Source organism: Erpetoichthys calabaricus, chromosome 15 (assembly GCF_900747795.2).
Source record: "Erpetoichthys calabaricus chromosome 15, fErpCal1.3, whole genome shotgun sequence".
Classification (NCBI taxonomy): Eukaryota; Metazoa; Chordata; class Cladistia; order Polypteriformes; family Polypteridae; genus Erpetoichthys; species Erpetoichthys calabaricus.
In genome coordinates, this window is record NC_041408.2 from 42,347,926 (window position 1) to 42,366,023 (window position 18,098).

Here is an 18,098-nt window from a genome sequence, read left to right on the forward strand (position 1 = left end):
CAGTTGATGCTAAAAGAAAAATTAATAATCCTGGAAAAAGTTGATTTTGGAATGAAGAAAAATAATGTGATGAAAGTATTTGGAATAGCACCATAATCTTCATCTAACATCTCATTTCATTCTATATTTTCATATTTATATTTCTATTAAGTAAAAGTTACATCTAACGTCTCACTTTCAAATTAAATATTTTTTGCAGTTTTAGAAGTATTGTTTTTTTTATACAGGTATTGTCAAGCTTGGTTCACAGAGTTGCACAAGAGACAGGAAGGTGAGTCCAGGTTTTCAAGGAAAATACAGGTACTTTATTAGTGTATAGAGAAGGCAGGTACAATCTCAAGACTTAAATCAGAACAGGAGCTGTTACTTCAGCACTCAAGCACACTAGATAGGAGCTGTGACATGGCCAAGCATCCTGCTTTAGCTCCCATCTGAAGAGAGATCAGGAGAATATGAGGAAGAGCAGGTCAAAGCCTGGTGTTAAATGTTCTAAACATTGTGCGACAACCACGTTACATGGTAAGCTTGAACCTGCAGAGGACAACCAATTATTTTGCCCATGATTTACTGTTTACCAGAAGCATAGAGCTGTCCTTGCATTGCTGCTGTTAGAGATAGCGAATCACCAGTGACCCAGTTCACAACAGTATACATATTTTCCCATGTTTGTTATAATAAAATTTCCGTTATAACGAAATATTTTTATGGTCCCATGAGTTTTTGCTTCGCTCGCTATCAGTCCACAGGTATATTCCAACATGGTCAAAACTCTGGCCCTGAGATTTATTTATAGCTATACCAAGTGCTAAAACTATTGGAAATTGTCTTCTGTGCTAAATGAATGGTAATCTACTTGCTGAAGTACTGGCGGTATCTAATCTAAAACACAGAAGGATTATGACTTCTCTTGAATGATCACTATTCATGATTTTGTCAGCAATTGAATGTTTATGAAGTTTTTCAATTTGTAAACATGTTCCATTACATAGGCTTTATTTATCAACTGCTAACACACAACTGAACTACTATTGTTCTTAGAGGAGTGGATGTACAGTATATAAGGTATTTTCTTTGATAATTTATATTAACATGAGAGCATCATTGTATTCTCCTAATGAAGATGAGAAAAATGATACATAGATATATGCTATATGTATTGTGGTTTTGAAAAAAAGTCAGTGGTGCATTAAAACATCATATGAAAACGTCACATGAAAACATTGCAGAATTTCGCTAATCTATATATATATATAACCATCAGGGACACCACTGAGCCCCAAACCTCAGACACAGTAATTCTGAATTTGGATGAAAAGATACTTATTCATCTAAATCACCCTTCCAATCACCACCCTTGCAAAGATCAGCCACAATACAAATAAATCAAACAAATTTCTATCCTCCAAGAATAAATGCCCACTACCAGTACTGTCCTCTGCCGACCGCACCCTCTGGCAGTACTCAAGGACCCCAACAGGGCTGCATTTCCAGACTCCAATTCCTATGCGACCTAGCAGGTGTTCTGATTGGAATCAGTCTTCAGCAACCCTGCCACCTTCTGTTTGGGGGTACGAACTGTTCCTGGAATCCAAGTTTGAGCCATTGTATCCATTATATAATGGTCATAGCTAGCATAAAGATTATACAGCATTCAGGCTGGATTGTTTCTTCATTCCAGCAGTCTTTATATTAAGACATCCAGTCCGGGCAAGAGATTATCCTCCATCCTATCCAGGTTGCTTGTCCTTTCTCTCTGGTACTTACTATATACTGTATATATATATTATATAAACACAGCTATTGATTCATTTTGGCACATTTGTAACAATCTTGTAACAGTTTTGTTGCAATTTTATAGGTGCCACCATTTTGTGCTTGTTTTTCATGGCATGTAGCCATACTGTACAGTACAGTATATAATTTCTATTTTTGAACATAATATTTCAAACGTGCCTTTCTTTTTATATTGTAGGATTTACAGTAGCAGAGTGCCTGGTACAGTTTTTATGATGTGGCCCAAAATTTTATTAGGCTTTTTGTTTGCTTCTGCGATTTGTCCAATTGGTGAATGTAAACACCTGAATCCTACTCAAAAATAGGTTCTTGTAATACCAAATCTGTCATCCTGTGTTTATACTGAATATTCTTTTACAGTTGCTCACTCTCCTCAGGAAAAACTCATTTTTCAGTTTTGTTTACAAAAAGCAAAGTTTTAGAGCTCATTGCTACATTTTGAAACTGACTTGATTTATAAAGTGTTTCTTTATTTTTGTTTTTGCATAATCTGATCCTCTTTGAAGTAGAATTTTGGAGAGTTTTGCTGGGTGTTCAATAGAGTACACTACATTTCTGTGAATAAGATTTTTGTGTGAAATGCTACATAATGTTATTTTAAAGTAGCTATTTCTTTTTTATTTAATTTGTGAATATGAATACATGTATTTTTAAGAAGCTTCTAGTTTAAACTAATTTTTGTAAAGTCTTCCCATTTCATTACATTCAGAAATATGTTGTATCAAGGCCTAAAAGGACACAGAACTTAGCATTTTATTTTTTCATTTTGTATTGTTTACTGGGCGGCACGGTGGCGCAGTAGGTAGCACTGCTGCCTCGCAGTTGGGAGATCTGGGGACCTGGGTTCGCTTCCCGGGTCCTCCCTGCGTGGAGTTTGCATGTTCTCCCCGTGTCTGCGTGGGTTTTCTCCGGGCGCTCCGGTTTCCTCCCACAGTCCAAAGACATGCAGGTTAGGTGGATTGGTGATTCTAAATTGGCCCTAGTGTGTGCTTGGTGTGTGGGTGTTTGTGTGTGTGTCCTGCGGTGGGTTGGCACCCTGCCTGCTGATTGTTTCCTGCCTTGTGCCCTGTGTTGGCTGGGATTGGCTCCAGCAGACCCCCGTGACCCTGTGTTCGGATTCAGTGGGTTGGAAAATGGATGGATGGATGGTATTGTTTACTATACAGTATTAAACTTAACATAACTTTTGCATGAGGGTTCTGGACATTGTTTATTTCAAACCACATGTTAAATCACCTAAAAAAGTAGGGACTTGGAACTAAGAATTGGGACATGTGACGTTTATCATGAGTCACTCAGAAATGTATATAAAATAGATAATAATATTAAATAACAAAAAAAATCACCTAAAGACAAATATTTTAAATTTTTATATACCTAAAAAATTATATTTTACAGAATTGCATTTCTATTAAATGCATTGCAACAGCATAGATTTTTTCCTTGGATTTCCTCCTATGTCCCAATGATGCATATGTTTGACTCATTGGTAGTTTAAAACTGGTACTGTGTGATTGTGCCATACTATATAGCATTGTGCCCAGTTCCAGGTTGGTTTCTGACACATACCTACCACTGTGGAGCTAGGTTACAGCACTGTTTAATCCTAGATTGAAATGTCCAGTAAAGTAATGGTTGCAATGTTTTTGTCTGGCATAATTATTAAAAAGTTGTTTTTATGTTTTTACAGATTCTACTTTGGCATGGTTTACAGTGGTTAGAGCTGTTGACACATAGCTCCAGAAAACCATGCTCGAATCCCAAAATACTTACTGTTGGTGTGAACGTTTTACATTAAATCATTTTATAGACATATTGTAAGACATATTGTAACTTATGCCTGCATTGTTTTCCGCAGGTATTTTGGTTTTCACCCCATATCCTAAAGATGTCCCGGTTACATTTCTTAGGAACACTAAACTACCCCCTTTGAAGAAGAATGGCTATGTTCCTTTGCTCGTTACACTGCCCTGCATTACACTGGGAACCTATCAAGACCTTGTTTCATGCCTTGTGTTCAATGCCTGCAGTACTGTGGTTGCCTGTGAACCCGAAATGGACAGGTTCAGAAAATGTGTGAATATTGCAAGCAAGGGTAATATTAAATAAACAAAATCCTAAGACATAAATACAGCCCCATCTAAGTGACATGGAAATGCATTGGATTTGGTAGAGGGGTATGCATTTTGAAATAAAAAGGAAACCTCAGGAAAGTACAGATAATAAATTAGCAAGACTAAAGGTGATATTTTAAAATAAATTGGCAGGTTTAATAACATTTTTAAAAATAAATATGGTCCATGTACTTTGTATATACTAAAAAGTATTTATGTAATCATGGTGTATTCAAGTTTTTGCAAAGAATACACTATAGGTCCAAAATCCAAAAACATACAGATTAGGTGAATTGGCAATGCTAAGCTGTCCCTAGTGTTTGTGTGTGTGTTCACTTTGCAATGGACTGGCACACTGTACAAAGATTCTTCCTGCCTTGCACCCCATGCTTGCTGGGATTTGACACTGGCTTCTCCATGACCCTGCTCAAGATAAAGTGTGTTTGGAAAATTGATATTTCTCAGTGGAGTTTTAAAGTGTTTCTTGATTGTTAATAGCTACTTTATAACTGATACCTAAAGTTCAATGTGACTAGCTTATCTGTGTAATAAAAGGCAAGAAATTAATCTTTGTCTGGAAGGGGCACTTTCATTTTTGGAGTTGTGACCTCAGAATTTTGACCAAAAAATTCTTAATATGTTTGGTCAGAATCATAAAGGTGTCTGACCCCCATCTTCCCCCCATACTTTCAAAATGGCAGCCATTTGATAAAATACATTTTTGTCTTATTTCTGCACATACTGTACCTTCTGAGAATGCAAAGATTAGTGATTGAAATCTTTGGGGCACATAGCCAGACACCTGCTGAATCGATTAAGGGTAGCCCCAAGTGCTTGGCCCTTATAGGACTGGAACCATAAAGGGGTCTGACCACACATATATTCTCAATAATTAATTTTTATAGCAACAAAAATGTGAGTTTACTTCATTTTTCACTATTTTTCAACCTGTATTTGTCAATATCTTTCTTAAAATAAAAAAAATATTGATATTCCTTTTCGAATTGATCAACAACAATTTCCTGTAAGAGTCACATTTGCTATGACAATTAACAAGTCAAAAGGACAAACTATTCAAAAAGTTGGAATTTACTTACCTAATTCTGTCTTTTCACATGTGCAACTGTATTTTGCTTTCTCAAGACCAACTTCACATGAAAATGTCAAAGTTAAAATTGAGAAAACTACTAGTCAAGGAAAACTAATACCAAACAGCGCCAAAGATTTTACTCAGAATATGTTGTTTATGCTGAAGTTTTGTAACTTTTGAATTTCAATGTAAAGAAATACGTACTTAACTAGCCAACCCGCGGCGTAGCATACGCCGCATAATTATGTATTGATGGGTGAACACTTCCTGAAAGACACAGTTGTCCAAATGGGGTGGGTTTGAGGATATGACTGTGAGTGAATGAAAAGATGGAACTCTGGAGAGAGCAACATACAATTGTCCGTGACTGAAAACTGGGTTTGGCAGATACAGGCATATCGTTTTGAAAGTTTGTCCCTGTGCCTTATTAATTGTCATTGCAAAGGCCAACCTAACTCTCTCTCACGCGCGCCTGTGTGTGTGTGTGTGTGTGTGTCTCTCTCTCGCGCGCCTGTGTGTGTGTGTCTCTTTCTCTCGCGCGCCTGTGTGTCTCTGACTCATGCACCTGTGTGTGTGTGTGTGTCTCTCCAGCGCGCCTGTGTGTGTGTGTCTCTCTCTCGCGCACGCCTGTATGTGTGTGTGCGTGTGTGTGTCTCTCTCTCGCGTGCGCGCCTGTGTGCTGTAAATGAATGAAAAGATGGAACTCTGGAGAGAGCAACATACAATTGTCCGTGACTGAAAACTGGTTTTGGCAAATACAGGCATATCTTTTTGAATGTTTGTCCCTGCGCCTTATTAATTGTCATTGCAAAGGCCAATCTAACAGGAAATTGCGTGTAAAAGTAAAAGGCAAATTTGAATCTGATGGGGTCAGGGAAATCTGGGGAATAAGGACCGTTTGTGAGGTAGCAGCTGCGATTGTTTTACACTCCAGTACATTGCGGTGAATGCTGAGAACAGTCCATCTAGTGCCTTTACAGAGACTTCTTGCTGGCATGAGGTTTCTGAGAAGCATGACAACTGAACCAATTTTAAGTTTGCGGAGGCATGCCAGTTATGCGGAGGCATGCCAGTGGGAGTAATGGCTGCCCGGCGGGTCATGGGAATAACGCCGCAAGTTCGCCAGTCGGCATCGTTTATGGTCGGAACTACGACGGTATGTGATCTTCTTCGAACCTCCAACTTTCGTTCTTGATTAATGAAAACATTCTTGGCAAATGCTTTCGCTCTTGCGCGAATTGTTGGCTCTGTAGTGCGTGTGCCATGGTCGGCTGCTTAGTGAATTGTTGGTGGGCGGGGCTCGGTCTTGCGTGGGTCTTGCTTGCCATGGACTTAGTGAATTATATATATAGATGTACTTATTTTCTAAGAAGCGATTTCCTTATTTCCTTATTCCTTTTTTACCTAATAAGAGAACAGGTAGTTGGTTTGGGAACATGTCTTTGAGAATTAAAATAAAAAAAATCACTGATAAATATTAGTTGAATAATAATAGCACTAGACAGGGAGCAACACTGAAAATTGAGAAAAATCTACACTAAGAAAAGTCTGGAATGTTGAATTATTGGTGGTTTATGAGGCTTCATGCACCCCTTTCAAGGCTCATAGGTTTTTCCTGTTTTGCTGTCTTTGCCAGGTGCAGCTTTGTGTAATGCCAGTCTGTATTCACTCAAGCCTCTCATGACCTGTCATTGACTTTAAGACTGATAGCTCATCCTTACACGGGAAAAAGTCCTGTTCATGAATGCCTGTTATGTCCTGGACAAGAACCTGATAGTGAATTTCAGCAGGTTTCTTTCCCTCTGCCCAAAGACCTTTCTTTCAATTAGACTAACGGCAGAGTACTGCATTGTGCACATTCAAACTACCCATAAGCCATCACAAACTTGTTGTATTGCATCAGCTTCTATCCATTGCAGTTACCATGTAATTTTCAAATTGCCTTTACTTTTTGATTTACCCTCTTAAGTATTTGTATGTCCTGCGGTGGGTTGGCACCCTGTCCAGGATTGGTTCCCTGCCTTGTGCCCTATGTTGGCTGGGATTGGCTCCAGCAGACCCCCGTGACCCTGTGTTCGGATTCAGCGGGTTGGAAAATGGATGGATGGATGAAGTATTTGTAATGCGTAAAAGCAACTTTACAAATATGAAACTATTTTTGTCTTTACATAGTTATCTTATAATTAATTCTGTTTTATTTGTAAAGTGTTTTCTGCATTGTCCTTCAAACTATCAATAAGTACAATGTCTTAAATTTTGTTGGAAGTAGTAAATACTGACTAGGCCTATAGTTGCTGAGCCTCACCTTGCTGGGTTGTAAAACCTTTTTAGTTATTGTACTTGGCAGACATCACACAATTGACAACTTACAGAATGAAAAACCTGGCAGCATCACGTCACTATGTAAGTATTTTATTGTTGTTACTTGTATTTAAGCAAAACAGGTCAATTTTTGCTATGTCCTTTTGAACAACAGCTTCTGCTACCAGAATCCTCAGGTTGCACTAAGCAGATGATCAAATTTTTCATACTTATTTGTGGTTTAAGTGGCTATAGTATGACAGCAGTCTTGTTGTAATTTAGATCATTCACAGCACTTCTGGATGACTCAGTTCTAAGCTACTTAAAAGAGGAAAACCTCAGATCTTATGTTATTGCATATGATGTCATTAGGGCTAAATATGATTGAGTATGAACTTGCCTCATGATGGACTGTTACTCCATTAAGTTTTGCCCCCAAAATATGGGCTACCAGGATTGTGACTGCTTGCGCACATTTTTCACTCCTGTTTGAATAATCCTTTGGACAATCCCGTGGTAATGTTGTCTTCTCTGCTTTGTACTTACTGTAAATATGAATTTGAAACTTGAAGATATTGTTTGGGTGGCGCAGTGGGTAGCGCTGCTGCCTCGCAGTTAGGAGACCCAGGTTCGCTTCCCAGGTCCTCCCTGCATGGAGTTTGCATGTTCTCCCCGTTTCTGCGTGGGTTTCCTCCGGGTAATCCGGTTTCCTCCCACAGTTCATAGACATGCAGGTTAGGTGCATTGGCGATTCTAAATTGTCCCTAGTGTGTGCTTGGTGTGTGTGTGAATGTGTGTGTGTGTATGTGTATGCCCTGCGGTGGGCTGGCGCCCTGCCCGGGGTTTGTTTCCTGCCTTACGCCCTGTGCAGGCTGGGATTGTCTCCAACAGACCCCCGTGACCCTGTAGTTAGGATATGTCGTCACTGTTTGGAACAGGAACAGTGATCGCCTGAATTGCAACAACTACAGGGGGATAACACTGCGCTCAGTGCCGGGTAAGGTCTTTGCTAGGGTCGTCCTCAATAGGATTCGTGATCACTTGCTTTAGAATTAATAATCAATTTATAATGTATTTTAAATTAAATAAGCTGCCAAATATATCAAAAACAGAGCTTTAATAATCTAGATAGATAGATAGATAGATAGATAGATAGATAGATAGATAGATAGATAGATAGATAGATAGATAGATAGATAGATAGATAGATAGATAGATAGATAGATAGATAGATAGATAGATAGATACTTTATTAATCCCAAGGGGAAATTCACATACATAAAAACAATATTAAATTAAAGAGTGATAACAATGCCGATAACAATGCAGGTATACAGACAGACAATAACTTTGTATAATTTTAACATTTACCCCCCCCCCCCGGGTGGAACTGAAGAGTCGCATAGTGTGGGGGAGGAATGATCTCCTCAGTCTGTCAGTGGAGCATGACATTGACAGCAGTCTGTTGCTGAAGCTGCTCCTCTGTCTGGAGATGATACTGTTTAGTGGATGCAGTGGAATCTCCATTATTGACAGGAGCCTGCTCTGTGCCCGTCGCTCTGCCACGGATGTCAAACTGTCCAGCTCCATGCCTACAATAGAGCCTGCCTTCCTCACCAGTTTGTCCAGGCGTGAGGCGTCCCTCTTCTTTATGCTGCTTCCCCAGCACACCACTGCATAGAAGAGGGCGCTCGCCACAACCATCTGATAGAACATCTGCAGCATCTTATTGCAGATGTTGAAGGACACCAGCCTTCTAAGGAAGTATTAGTGATCTTCTTAGTGATCTAAAACACAAAGGAAGTATAAATAGAGGAAGTTAGTTTCATCTATCCTGAATCCACATATACCATATAAATATGTAGTGACTGCTTAACAAAACCCAAGTATGCTTCTGAAAATGTCCACCTTCCTCAAGAGAAGGATGCTTATAAGAGTGTACAGGCATATACAGATTATTACATTCAGGTGTTTCAGCCACACCCATTGTTAAACTGGTGTATAAAAACAGCATATAGCCATTAAACCTCCAATGATGAACATTGGCAGTAGAATGGGTCATACTGAAGAGTTCAGCAACTTTAAACTTGGCACTGTCATAGAATGCCACCTTTGCTACAAATCAGTATGTGACATATCTAGTCTGCTAGATCTACCCTGGACTGTAAGTGTCATTATCGTGTTATTGTGTAGTGGAAATGTCAAGGAGAAACAATAATAATAATGTAATAATCATGTGCCCACAAAGTTTTGACCATATAGTCTATCTTTAAAAGTGCAATAAAGTAAAACAGAAAAATGTATTTGAACAGAAAAAAAAATCCACAGCATCTTTTCGCAAACATTATTTATTATTATTTATTACTACACAATAACGGCGCACTGCACAATAACTTGCAGTGAATACACTTGACTTGACCATTCTCCGTTGACCCTTGGCCTTCTTTGACCATATATGTGTACAATGATTTAAGATATGAAGAGGTAGGGGAAGTGACGGCAAAGGTAGTAGGGATGAGAATTACGCCCGTATGCATGCGCTGCAGGGCTGCCCTGTGGCTTGCTGCTGAGTGTTGATTCTACAATAAAATAAAAAGAGTAATAATTTAATAACTCTTCAGTTTTAATATAAAGCTGTAGTGCAGGGTTTCAGCATAGCATATGTGTACCAAACTTCAGGCTACAGGTTATTTGATTTTTGACTTTGACCTTCCTGGGTTGACCTTTGACCTTGGAGGTCAATCATTACCCCAGAAGCGAATAGTAGACGTCATGTAGTATATGTGTGCCAAATTTCAGGTCAGTAGGTCAAACGGTTTGTGAGCTACAGGTGATTTAAAATCCTGGACAGACAAATGGACAGCCACGGTAGCGTATTATATAAAAACATTATTACTATTATGGCAACAGATTGGGTGAGTAAGAAAATAAAATCTATAAGTCCTCACTAATCTGCAGTCTTTCAGGTCTATTCCATTTTATATTTTGTTTATGGTCCAAAAATACAGGTAAGCCTATTCAAGTCTCCCACCCCATGAAATGCAGCTTACAGGAGAACCCCTCCCTCAGGGAAAGTTTTGTGAGTGCTTTGCTGACTTCTGGCAGTTTTCCTTCATTCTCTTGGTTCTGGTCTTTTTGATCTCTCTGCTCAGGATGGCATATTGCCATCAAGATAATAGGGCTGATCTGCACAGCATACATTTGCACTTGGCTACACCATTTTCCCCAATTAGCCAAGCCTGTACTTGCATATTGGAGATTTCAAGAGAACTGTCATGGAAACGAGTCACAAGGCACCATCCAGTCTCCCTGTCACTTTGAAATGGAATCTGTACTCTGCCTTTAGCACCTAGCACAGTATGAGTCTGTCTGTCTTTTCACTATGGGTAAATGAGAAGCAGAAGAAGTTGAAGAAATACATAGTTTAATTACAATTTCTAGCAGCCTATGAAGCAAGATGACTTAAGGGTATTTTAACAGCATACCTTTCTAGTATGAATGTACAATAGCATGTCTGTTTGTTTTTCATTGTCTTTAACCATAATGAGGCTAACAAAATAATCTATTATTATGGTCTTCTGAAAGGTGACAGTGTTTCATTCAACACTGTGTAGTAAAGCTTTGTGTATTTACTGTTTTATATATATATATATATATATATATATATATATATATATATATATATATATATATATATATATATATATATATATATACTGTATATAGTATATATAATATGTGCGTGTGTGTGTGTTTCTGCGTGTGTGTGTGTGTGTGGCTAGAAATCCACAAAGGGAGAAAATGAGTCACATATCCTAAAATAGTTTTTTATACCTAAACTTTTTTCAGCCACTACCAGGAGTCATCATCAGAGGAAAATGATTAGACACACAGGAATCAAAGACAATATACAGCAAATGGGGGGGGGGTAGTGATTAAAAAGACATGGTTCATATGGTTTAGGTTATAAAGTTTTATTTAATATGTGGATACTCTTGTGTTTTAATTGCTTGTCTCTCATTACAGCTGGGCATGCACTGCATGGTATACTATATACTGTGTTCTGTGTCTCTGCTAACGATTTCCTACTTTAAACACTTGTAATCAAAGTGTTGTCGCTACCTCTTTCATTGGAGATGTCCAGGAAACTGATGAGTTGGTTCATTTCTCCTTCCATAGTGAACTGGACTGCAAGGAATATTGAGTTGATGTGGTTGTGGAATTCATTCAGCTGGGCACTTTTTAATATAATGAATGTGTCATTGAGGTAGCATATTCAAAGTTTAGGTATGAATTGAGAGTGGGACACACTTTCCAATACTTTTGAGCCCGATAATGGGGGGACCATGTATAAAAATAGCTGTCATTTTTATATTTCTGTTAAACCCTTTGAATTAATGCTGAAAGCCTACACTTCAATCATGTAGTTATTTCTTCATTACAAATCCATTGTGGTGGTGTATAAAGCCAAAATTATGAAAGTTGTGTTACTATCCAAACACTTATTTCTTCTCACTCACTTCAACTCAGTGTTGTTTAGCTACAAAATGAAAAGGAACAGGCTAGGGTTGGAGTGCAGACCACATCGTGATACCCTTGAAAGCCAAGCTGATTTCAGAGGTGTAGGACAACAAGAGAGCCCTAGAGATTTACACTTGTAAGCCTGTAGCTGAAGGAATACACTTCTGACCCTGGGCCTAGGTCTAAAGGTCACTCTGTCCTGAGGTACTTTAATATAGAATCAGAAGAGAAACCGGGATCGAAAAACATAGAGAGAAATCTGGGAAAGTGGTTAAAACCATTCCAACAGTATAACAGGGATTCAGACTTCTTAGGAGGGTCCAGTAAGTGTCCAATTTGTTTTTTGTGTTATCCTTTAATTACTTCATATTTGCCAGTGAGTATCTCTACTTCATAGTTTTTAGTGTTGAATAAACCACCTTCAGAAAGTTATATAGAAGCCATTCCCTCCAAAGTGTCTAAAAAGGACCTGCACGGAAATGCAAACGTTGAGAGCCCTCAGCTTTAAAACAATCATGTTCTTACCATATTTAAAGCAAAAGATGTAAACCTGCTCAGTAGGCGCACATAGATATTAAAGAGAAGTACAGAACTAAATCTTATGAGTCACAACAGGAGGTAGGATGTTGGGACCCCATGTGATGTGCAACCTATATTGGATCACATCCAGGGATTATCAAGTATCCTTCAATCCAATAAAATACCTTAAGCACTTTGGAAGATGTTATTCACAATGCACAGATGAGCAGTTTCATTGCAGTTGCGAGGTGAGGGGTCTAATCATGTAGAATTCTGGTAAATATTTTCACTTGGATGCTGCTGCAACTAAAATGCAGTAGTTTCATGGCCCAGAGTTCCAACAAAATAGAGCTGATTGGTCATTGTATGGTGAGTACTAACTCAAGATCCTTAAGAAACATAATGGGACGAAAACAACACTAAATGTATCGATTCATCCACCTTTAGGCACTGTTTTTTCCAATGATGAAAACAAAGTAGTGGGTTGGTGCTAGTACAGGGAGAAGTTAGTTTTTGTTAAGGTCAGAGAGAAGCAACATTTTGTCAGAGAAGTATCCATGGGAGACACAGAGAGAAACAGATGACAGCATGGGCAGCATCGACCCTCCTGACTAATTAAAGAGAGCAAGACTGAGAGATGTTACAGAGATTCTGTATTATGATTATGGCCTTGATCAAGCCTCCTGAGCAATGGAGCAGAATAGATAGGGAAAGGACCGAAGAGCTTGTTGTATATGGTAGGATACAAGGCATAGAGGCATTCAATGTGAAAGGCAAGGTGCCCTGGGGAGCTGTGGAGAAAGACTGACATGGCTGCTCCATAAATGTGGTTACTGGCAAAGGGGGCAGATTAGGTCTGTGGTTACTGGCTGAGAAGGCAGCTAGGGATGCAGCTGGCTACATACTTGGAAATCCTGATATCCTAAAGTATATGGGAGAGAAAGAACAAACACAATATATTTCTCAACTTCTTGTGGAACTTGTTAGAATTTTAAAGTGTATTTATTGAATGTTTTCATTTTCCCCAAGGACACTGTCATAGTATTAATGGATCTCATTTATTGATTCATTTTAGACACTTCAGTTTTTTGTTTAATAAACTTTTGGACACCATTGAACAAGTTCTTGCCTGTTTCCTCGCTTGACCTCTTACAGTTAGGTCCATAAATATTTGGACAGAGACAACTTTTTTCTAATTTTGGTTCTGTATATTACCACAATGAATTTTAAATGAAACAACTCAGATGCAGTTGAAGTGCAGACTTTCAGCTTTAATTCAGTGGGGTGAACAAAACGATTGCATAAAAATGTGAGGCAACTAAAGCATTTTTTTTAACACAATCCCTTCATTTCAGGGGCTCAAAAGTAATTGGACAAATTAAATAACTGGAAATAAAATGTTAATTTCTAATACTTGGCTAAAAACCCTTTGCTGGCAATGAAGTCTGAAGTCTTGAACTCATGGACATCACCAGATGCTGGGTTTCCTCCTTTTTAATGCTCTGCCAGGCCTTTACTGCAGCGGCTTTCAGTTGCTGTTTGTTTGTGGGCCTTTCTGTCTGACGTTTAGTCTTCAACAAGTGAAATACATGCTCAATTGGGTTAAGATCAGGTGACTGACTTGGCCATTCAAGAATTTTCCACTTCTTTGCTGTAATAAACTCCTGAGTTTGCTTTGGCTGTATGTTTTGGGTCATTGTCCATCTGTATCATGAAACGCCGCCCAATCAATTTGACACCATTTAGCTGGATTTGAGCAGACAGTATGTCTCTGAACACCTCAGAATTCATTCGACTGCTTCTGTCCTGTGTCACATCATCAATAAACACTAGTGTCCCAGTGCCACTAGCAGCCATGCACGCCCAAGCCATCACACTGCCTCCACCGTGTTTTACAGATGATGTGGTATGCTTTGGATAATGAGCTGTTCCACGCCTTCTCCATACTTTTTAATTGCCATCATTCTGGTAGAGTTTGATCTTGGTTTCATCTGTCCAAAGAATGTTTTTCCAGAACTGTGCTGGCTTTTTTAGATGTTCTTTAGCAAAGTCCAATCTAGCCTTTCTGTTCTTGAGGCTTATGAGTGGCTTGCACCTTGCAGTGCACCCTCTGTATTTACTTTCATGCAGTCTTCTCTTTATGGTAGACTTGGATATCGATACGCCTTCCCCCTGGAGAGTGTTGTTCACTTGGTTGGCTGTTGTGAAGGGGTTTCTCTTCACCATGGAAATGATTCTGCGATCATCCACCACTGTTGTCTTCCGTGGACGTCCAGGTCTTTTTGCGTTGCTGAGTTTACCAGTGCTTGCAAACTGTAGATTTTGCCACTCGTAATATAGTAGCAATTTCTTGGATAGGTTTTTTCTGTTTTCGCAGCTTAAGGATGGCTTCTATCGCCTGCATGGAGAGCTCCTTTGACCTCATGTTGTCTGTTCACAGCAAAATCTTCCACATGCAAGCACCACACCTCAAATCAACACCAGGCCTTTTATCTGCTTAATTGATAATGACATAACGACGGACTTGCCCACACCTGCCCATGAAATAGCCTTTGAGTCAATTGTCCAATTACTTTTGAGCCCCTGAAATGAAGGGATTGTATTAAAAAATGCTTTAGTTGCCTCACATTTTTATGCAATCGTTTTGTTCACCCCACTGAATTAGCCCCTTGTAGACGATTGTTGCGAATTCGCATCAAACCGCTTCCAGGCTGAATGCAGCCGAGGTGGCACATGTATTCCGCTTATGCTGGTTGCTGCGTTTTCGATACGTTCCAAGGATTGTATTGAAAGCGCTTCTCATCCCATCTAGCGGTCATAGTGGAAACTACAACCGCCTGATGGAAGCGAAGTGTTGGCGTGGATTTTGGCTGCTTACTTCGAGAAATTCTCCTCATTTGAGGTAAATTGCGCTAAGATAAAAATACTTATAAGCTGTTTGTTTTCTTCTATTGCTGACATATCAGAATAGACTGCATGTGACGAAAATTGCGGACGTTATACGCCGTTTTCGCTATGTTGCTTTTCCGCTACATTCTGCAATAATGGCGGTATATGAATAATATTTTATTTAGGTGCAATATCGTAGAAATTAGAATTCCTGTGCATAGATTTCAAATGCTTTGCATTTTGATCTAGTTAATTTCTAGAATTAATGTAAAAATTGCATACTGAGATATAAATGCGATTTCTGCCCTTTATTTTGAGGCAGAACTAAATGAACACATCAACTTTCTACGGGAAGCGAGCTGGTGGACTTCAAATCAGGATTCCACCAGTTGAAAGTGATGACAGCTGTCTTAGTGACAGTGAGGATAGCGATGAAGACTACATACCTACACCATTATCACAAGGTGATGTTTCTGAAGATGAAAGCAGTGGTAATGAGAGTACTGACAATGAAAGCAGCAGTGATGAAGACTCTGACAGCAATAATGATGCACCTGAAGAAGGTGACCAGCTGCTACTGCAAGGAGAACACAGCAAAAGGCAGTGTGGAAGACAGTGCAACAACAGAACTCTGCAAAGGACATTCCAATTTGGCAAGCTGCTCTTCCTGATGCTGATGAAATCAGACTGCCCATTCAATATTTCCGAGACTTTTTTGATGCTGATCTTTTGGATAGTATTGCAGAACAAAGTAATCTGTATTGCATGCAAAAAAATCCAAATAGGGCCCTCAGATTGGATCGAAATGAATTGGAGCAGTTTATTGGCACTGTAGTGTACATAAGTGTTGTACATTTACCAAGGTCAAGAATGTACTGGTCCAGTGACTGTCGAGTAGCACAGGTGGCTGATGTGATATCCCGAGACAGATGGGAACAAATTAAAAAATTAATTCATTTCAATGACAACAGCAACATGCCAGCCAACAATGATGGAAATTACGATAAGCTTTTCAAAATCAGGCCAATTATTGATTCACTTCTCCCAAAATTTCAGGGTCTCCCACAAGATCAAATGTTGGCCATTGATGAGCAAATGGTGCAGTTCAAAGGTAGATCTAGTCTAGAGCAATATATCCCCAAGAAGCCATACAAATGGGGATACAAAATCTTTATGCTTTGTGATACAAAAGGCCTGGTGCATTCATTTGACATATTTGCAGGGAAAATAGATCCTGTACCTGGAGAACCTAACATTGGTGCAAGTGGAAACATTGTGCTAAAGCTTGCACAAGTTATTCGTGGTGCTCTCAATCACTTGCTGTATTTTGACAACTGGTTTTCTTCCTTGGATTTGTTTGTTGCTCTTGCAAATAAGGGAATACCAGCCCTTGGGACTGTGCGGCAAAGTTGCCTGCAAGGGTGCAGTTTCAGCGTAGACACTGATATGAAGAAGAAGGGAAGAGGGACATTTGAAGAGAAAAAGGTTGTTGTAGTCAATGTAGAAATAAGAGCAGTAAAATGGTTTGATAATAGAGGGGTGATCGTTGCCAACACTTTTGCCAGTGCCCAGCCTGTTTCTATCGTAGAAAGATGGGATAGAAAGTCAAAAAAGAAAGTGTCTATAGAATGCCCAAACATCATCAGCCTGTACAACAAGTTCATGGGCGGCGTTGATGCTCTTGATGCACTAATTGCATATTATCGCATACACATAAGGTCAAAAAAGTACTATCATAGGTTCTTTTTTCATTTTGTTGATATGGTCATTGTAAACAGCTGGTTGTTGTATCGACGTGATTGTGATTCACTGGATGGACCAAGAAAGAAGCAGAAGGATTTGCTAGCTTTTAGAACATCAATTGCACAGGCACTCTGCATGCAAGGCAAGGATATGTCAAGGAAGAAGAGGGGGAGGCCTTCATCTGATGTTGAAAGGGATTTCGAAAAGAAGAAACATCGAGGTCCAGCTAAGGCTATTCCAACACTGGAAGTCCGTTCAGATGCTGTGAGTCACTGGCCAGTGGTTGAAAGTGGACAGCAACGCTGCAAACTCCCAAATTGTAAGGGCCAGACTGTAATCAAATGTTCAAAGTGTAATGTTCACTTGTGCCTCAACAAGAACAACAACTGCTTTCGAGAATTCCATGAGTAAGACTGTTTCTCCTCATGTGACTTTTTGTTAATTTCATGACATTCTACTGATTTTTGGAAAATTTTTGTAGTTTGAATTGTTGACTGGAGGAATTGATCAATAACAGCATCAATAAAATAATCCACATACCTGAGAGTGGAAAATTTGTTTAATTACTATTATACCCAATTATGCCTAATGTCACTAATTTGCATCATACCTAAATTTATATTTAATATATGTGCTATGTTCAAATTAACGATCTCCACTTAATTTAGCATCTATTTGACAGCAAAAACACAAATAATTAATTTTTTTATATAATTGTAAATAAATTCAAGCATCATGGGGTTAAAGCTGAAAGTCTGCACTTCAACTGCATCTGAGTTGTTTCATTTAAAATTCATTGTGGTAATATACAGAACCAAAATTAGAAAAAAGTTGTCTCTGTCCAAATATTTATGGACCTAACTGTACATCATGGTACATGACTATGGATGTCATAGCTATGTTTGAGCAGATACAGCAAAGTCTAAGGGGGATAGACTGGGATAAACTTTTAACATTTAAACATTTTACATGTAGTGCAGGACAGGTACATACCTAAATTTGGAATTAGGAGGAAATTAAAAAAACTCAGCATTGGGTTAATAAAGGATTGAAAAGAAGCTACAAATGAAAAAAAAACAAATGTATAAAGTGTATAAGATTAATAACTGCAATGTGAGTCATAGGGC

General features: G+C 38.9%; 1 protein-coding gene across 1 annotated transcript; it reads left to right on the top strand.

The window, feature by feature from the left end:
- The first annotated feature begins 16,098 nt into the window (after positions 1 to 16,098).
- On the top strand, positions 16,099 to 17,382 carry LOC114665720 (piggyBac transposable element-derived protein 2-like). The gene has a single exon (XM_028820343.1). It carries the CDS (start codon positions 16,099 to 16,101, stop codon positions 17,380 to 17,382), a length of 1,284 nt encoding a protein of 427 aa, XP_028676176.1.
- Positions 17,383 to 18,098: the final 716 nt, after the last annotated feature.